The sequence below is a fragment of the Macaca fascicularis genome, chromosome 19 (genome assembly GCF_037993035.2).
Source record: "Macaca fascicularis isolate 582-1 chromosome 19, T2T-MFA8v1.1".
NCBI classification, from domain to species: Eukaryota; Metazoa; Chordata; class Mammalia; order Primates; family Cercopithecidae; genus Macaca; species Macaca fascicularis.
In genome coordinates, this window is record NC_088393.1 from 57,273,192 (window position 1) to 57,279,438 (window position 6,247).

The window sequence follows — 6,247 nt, forward strand, 5'->3', positions numbered from 1 at the left end:
TGAGACAGAGTCTCGCTGTTGCCCAGGCTGGAGTGCAGTGGTACGATCTCAGCCCACCACAACCTCCACCTCCCGGATTCAAGCGATTCTCCTGCCTTAGCCTCCCGAGTACCTGGGACTGCAGGCATGCATCACCATGTCGGGCTAATTTTTGTATTTTTAGCAGAGACAGGGTTTCGCTATGTTGGCCAGGTTGGTCTCGAACTCCTGACCTCGTAATCCACCTGCCTCAGCCTCCCAAAGTGCTGGGATTATAGGCGTGAGCCACTGCTCCTGGCCTAAGAAATGTTTATTGTTTTAAACTGCTAAGTTTGGGGTAATTTGTTACAGAGCATTAGGAAACTAATGGTGATTAGGTTTGGGGGTGAGAGAGAGGAATCAAGAATGACTCAGGTGGGAGCAGTGGCTTGCACCTGTAATCCCAGCACTTTGCGAGGGCGAGGTGGGAGGATTGCTTGAGGCTAGGAGTTTGATAGTAGGATACTAGCCTGGCCAACATAGCAAGGCCTTGTCACTTAAAGGAAAGAAAAGAAAAGAAAATTGTTTTTTATTAGCCAGGTGTGGTGGCACGCATCTGTTGTCCCAACTACTCAGGAGGCTGAGTGGGAGGGTCACTTGAGCCCAGGAGATTGAGGCTGCAATGAGTCATGATCGTGCCACTGTACTCCAGCCTGCGTGACAGAGTGAGACCTAAAAAAAAAAACAAAACTCCAAAACTTTGGGCCTGCAGAATTGAAAGATGGAGTGACAATTTACTGAAAAGGAAAGCACTGGAGTGTGCACGCGGTGGGAGGGAATCAGTAGTTTCGTTTTGGACGTGTTAAGTTTGAGATGTCGATTACACAGCCAAAGGGAGAGGTTAAGTTGTCCTTCACTGCAAGGAGACCTGGGAAATGAATCCCCCTGAGTCTGTAGTTCAGGGGAAAGTTTGAAGCTAGGCATATAAATTGATAAGTCAACAGTATTGTAGATTGCCATGAACACTATGGGACTGCATGGTATCATCTCGTGAGTGAGTGTAGCTAGAAAGGGTTGGGACGCCCCAAATTTTAGACGCTAGAAAAAGGAAGATCCACTGAAGATTGAGGAGAACCAGCCAGTGAAAAAGGAAGGAGGAAAAGCAAGAGGGAATTTGCCAATAAAGGAGGAAGGGATCAGGTGAATTAAATGGGTAGAATTGCTGTTCTCAAATGTTAGTGCACATCAGAGTCACCAGGAAGGCTTGTTAAAACACAGATTGCCAGGCCAGGTGCAGTGGCTTGCCTGTAATCCCAGGACTTTGGGAGGCCAAGGTGGGCGGCTCACCTGAGGTCAGGAGTTCAAGACCAGCCTGGCCAACATGGTGAAACCCTGTCTCTACTAAAAATACAAAAATTAGCTGGGCATGATAGTGGGTGCCTGTAATCCTAGTTACTCAGGAGGCTGAGGCGGGAGAATCGCTTGAACCCGGGAGGCGGAGGTTGCAGTGAGCTGAGATCGTGCCATTGCGCTCCAGCCTGGGTGACAAAGTGAGACTCAAAAAAAAAAAAAAAAAAAAAACACCCACACACACAGATTGCCAGGCCCCGCCCCCAGAGTTTCTGATTGAGCAGGTGTATTCGCTTCCCGAGACTGTTGTATAAATTACTACAAACTTAGTGGCTTAAAGCAACAAATATATATATATAAAATCTCCCAGTTCTGGATGCCAAAAGTCCAAAATTAAGGTGTCAGCACGCCATTTCCTTCGAAGGCTCAGAGGAGAATCCTTCCTTGACTCTTCAGTTTCTGGTAGCTCCTAGTGTTCCTCCCCTCCCACCCCCGGCAGGGTCTTGCTCTGTCATCTAGGCTGGAGTGCAGTGGTGCAATCACGGCTCACTGCAACTTCGATCTCCCAGGCTCAAGCAATCCTCCCACCTCAGCCTCCTGAGTAGGTGGGACTGTAGGCACATACCAAAGCCCAGATAATTTTTTTGTTAATTTTTGTAGACAGGGTCTCACTATGTTGCCCAGGCTGGTTTCGAACTCCTAGGCTCATGTGATCCTCCTGCCTCGGCCTCCCAAAGTGCTGGGATTACAGGCATGAGCCGCCTCACCTGGCCCATAATAATGTTTTGATATATATAGTGTATGCAGCAACAGGTATTCTATTTGTAGTTGTTAGGATGTTTAAGGTTACCTGCTTTAACAAACAACCCTAAAATCTTAGTAGCTTAATACAATAGGTTCTTACTTACATAAAGTCCAAAATGCTTTATGTAAGTCCAAGGATAATTCTCAGCTTCCTGCAGCCAGTGAGTGAAGGGAGAAAGAGTAAGGATTATGGAGGACATTCTAGACTGAGTCTGGAAATGAGCTACGTCCCTTCTGCACCCATTCCATTGGCCCAAGAGCAGTCACATGACCTCAACTTCACTGCAAGGAGACCTGGGAAATGAAGTCCTCCTGTGTGCCTAGGAAAAAAGAAACCGGCCGGGCGCGGTGGCTCCAGCCTGTAATCCCAGCACTTTGGGAGGCCGAGACGGGCGGATCACGAGGTCAGGAGATCGAGACCATCCTGGCTAACACGGTAAACCCCGTCTCTATTAAGAAATACAAAAAAAAAAAAAAAAAACTAGCCGGGCGAGGTGGCGGGCGGCTGTAGTCCCAGCTACTCGGGAGGCTGAGGCCGGAGAATGGCGTGAACCCGGGAGGCGGAGCTTGCAGTGAGCTGAGATCCGGCCACTGCACTCCAGCCTGGGTGACAGAGCGAGACTCCGTCTCAAAAAAAAAAAAAAAAAAAAAAAGAAAAAGAAACCAAGTTGGTGAGTATCGAAGCTGCAGTGAGCCATGACTGCACCACTGCACTCTGCCACCTACCCTTCGACTTCTGGTTACTCATGAACTCATCTCTGAAGAAGGATCAGTGGGTGGGAAGAAGGGATTCGTGTATTAGTGTCCTATGGCTGAAACAGCAAATTACCAAAGACTTACTACTTAGAACAACAGAAATTTATTCTCGCATAGTTCTGTAGGCCAGAAGTCCAAAATCAAGGTGTCGCCAGGGCCACGCTCCTTCCAGAGGCTCTGAGAGAAAATCAGTTCTTTGCATCTTCCAGCTCCTGGTGACTCCAGGAGTTCCTCGGCTTGTAGCTGCAGAACTCCAATCTCTGTGTCTACCATCACATGGTGCTCTCCTCTTCTGTCTTCTCCTCTGTGTGTTTCTTAGGACACTTGTCAGCCGGGCGCGGTGGCTCATGCCTGTAATCCCAGAACTTTGGGAAGCCGAAGTGGGTGGATCACGAGGTCAGGAGTTCAAGACCAGTTTGGCCAAGATGGTGAAACCCCACCTCTACTAAAAATACAAAAATTAGCTGGGTGTGCACTCCCAGCTACTCGGGAGACTGAGGCAGAGAACTGCTTGAACCTGGGACACGGAGGTTGCAGTGAGCTGAGACCACGCCACAGCACTCCAGCCTGGGTGACAGACTTGTCTCAAAAAAAAAAAAAAAAAAAAAAGGACACTTGTCATCAGATTTAGGGGCCACACAGATAATTCAGGATCTTGCGATCCTGAATGTAATTACACCCGCAAAACCCCTTTTTTCCAAATAAGGTCACCACAGGTTCTGAGGATTAGGACGTAGACTATCCTTTTGGAGAACGCCACGCAACCCACTACAATCAGCTATAATTATTTTTGTAGAAAACGATGGGAACCTGACTTAGGATGGTGGCCTTGGAGAGAAGTGGGTGGGTTTGCAATGTACTTCAGTGGTAGAGCAGAGGCGTTGGTGGTGGTTAGAAACAGAAGCTGAGGGGCTGGGCGCGGTGGCTCACACCTGTAATGTCAGCACTTTGGGAGGCCGAGGCAGATGGATCACTTGAGATCAGGAGTTCAAGACCAGCCTGGCCAACATGGCGAAACCCTGTCTCTACTAAAAACACAAAAATTAGTCAGGTGTGGTGGTGCACGCCTGTAATCTCAGCTACTCGGGAGGCTGAGACGAAGAATCGCTTGAACCCGGGAGGCGGAGGTTGCAGTGAGCCACGATTGCACCACTGCACTCCAGCCTGGGCAACAGAGTAAGACTCCATCTCAAAACAAACAACAAAAAAACCCGGGTGTGGTGGCTCATGCCTGTAATCCCAGCACTTGGGGAGGCCGAGGTAAGCAGATCACTTGAGGTCAGGAGTTCGAGGTCAGCCTCGGGAGTCTGAGGCAGAAGAATCACGTGAACCCAGGAGGAGGAGGTTGCAGTGAGCCGACTGCACCACTGTACTCCAGCCTGGGTGAAGAGCAAGACTCTGTCTCAACAACAACCGAAAAAATAAAATCTGAGGGATGAGCGGGGTGGTGACTCAGTGTTTGGATACAGAACTGTGTGGCTCAGGTCTGGGTTTCAAAAAGACCCCTCTGGGGCTCTGTGGGGGACAGACTGGAGGGAGAGACTAGAAGCCAGGGAGAAGCCTAGAGTCAGGGTCCAGGTAGGAGAGCAGGAGCCCGGAGCCTACCTGAGCCCTCAGGACAGAGAAGAGGGGTGGAGTGGAGACTCAGGAGGCAGGAGGGGTCTGGCTTAGAGACTGATGCACTGTTGGGGGAGAGGGGACAAGATGGGGCTTTGACCCCATGACTAGATAGATGGTGGGGCTGCCTCAGATGAGGAAATCAGGTGAGAGAATTTGGGGACATCAGGGGAAACTGCAGAGGCCACTGGGTGTGCACTGCAACCAGGCACTGCAGACCCAGATCTGACTGTCAGGATCCCAGGCTCAGTGCCGCCTCCTCTGGGGCCTCTGCTCCTCGGGCCCGCCGCAGAGGCAGGAAGTACCGCCTGATGCTCAGCTTCCGCTGGGGGTGTTGGCACGGCCCAGCGCCCTCTCCACTCCCAGGGACCTTCCCACCTCGAGCCTGTAGCACTTTCACTTCCCCAGGTACCCAGGCCCTGCCCCCAGCACCTGGGTGCTCCCTGGTCCAGAACAGGCTGCAGACTCTGAGAGGTGCAAAGACAAGTAGGGAAGGGGGAGACAGAGAAAGGAAGACAGGCTGGGCACAGTGGCTCATGCCCATAATCCCAGAACTTTAGAAGGCCAAGGCAGGAGGATCACTTGAGCCCAGAAATTTGAGACCAGCCTGGCAACACAAGTGAGACTCCCATCTCTACAAAAAATGACGAAAATTAGCCAGGCATGGTGGTGTGCACCTGTAGTCCCAGCCACTCGGGAGGCTGAGGTGCAAGGATTGCTTGAGCCTGGGAAGATCGGGGCTGCAGTGAGCTATGATTGCACTACTGCATTCCAGCCTGGGTAACTGTCTCAAAAACAAAAACAAAAGAGAGATGAAGAGAGAAAGGAGAAAGGGACCCAAAGAAGGGACCAGAAACACAGAGAAAGGCCAGGCACAGTGGCTCACGCCTGTAATCCCAGCACTTTGGGAGGCCAAGGCAGGAGGATCACTTGAGTCCAGGAGTTCCAGACCAGCCTGGGCAACCTAGTGAGACCCCGTCTCTGTTTTTTCAAATTAAATATAAAAAATAAAACACTCCCATTCCATAGCAAGACCCCATTTCTACAAAAAAATACAAAAATGAGCCAGGTGTGGTAGGGTACACCTGTAATCCCAGCTACTCGGAAGGCTCAGGTGGGAGGATTGCTTGAGCCCAGGCTACAGTGAGTTATTTGCCCCACTGTAGTCCAGCCTGGGTCAAAAGTGAGACCATCTCAAAAGGAAACAAATATATAAATAAAATAAAGAAACACAGAGAGAGGGAGAATAGAGACCCCAGGGGGCAGGAGGAGAGAGACCCAGGGGAGGCAGAGACTGCTGAGAGAAGGGGACAGAGATGGGGAGTGGCAGGAAGGTGGGGACAAAGACCCAGAGAGGAGGAATAAGAGACCCAGGGCAGGGAAGGGGAGACACAGCTGGATGCAGAGATGGGAGTGCTTAGCAGCCCATGAGGTCAGAGTGTCTGTGAGGTCAGCTGCTGTCCAGGGTCAGCCCTGGGGTCCCCATGCCCAGAGGTGGGTCCAGTAGATCAGGTGTCCCTTTAGATGCCCCAGCGCCTGAGACATGGAGACCTGGGAGGGACTGCCCCGTGAGTCCTTGGTGCCCACAAATTCCAAGGCCCCTCAGGTACCACAGCGTGTGCCCCAGTGGAGCAGATGAGGGAGACAGGGACAGAGAGAGAGCCAGAAAGCCACCTTGCATGAAGCAGGAGGGGGTGGAGCCCCACCCCTGGGACTTCCTCTTTCGGGGTTCTTCCTTTCTGTCTCAGCTCTCCGTCTCTCT

At 51.2% G+C, this 6,247-nt stretch overlaps 1 protein-coding gene across 17 annotated transcripts in view; it reads right to left on the reverse strand.

Moving 5' to 3' along the window:
* SLC6A16 (solute carrier family 6 member 16) overlaps nucleotides 1-2,326 on the reverse strand; it is a 31,346-nt gene extending 29,020 nt beyond the window's left edge. For all 17 annotated transcript variants that reach the window (XR_012427838.1, XR_012427837.1, XR_012427836.1 and 14 more), the window contains exon 1: nucleotides 2,217-2,326. Coding sequence is in view for 8 of the 17 variants with exons in the window: in XM_065534759.1 (XP_065390831.1) it covers nucleotides 2,217-2,312 (96 nt within the window). In the remaining 9 variants the exon portion in view is untranslated. The remainder of the gene's footprint in view (nucleotides 1-2,216) is intronic.
* Between the last annotated feature and the right edge of the window lie 3,921 nt (nucleotides 2,327-6,247).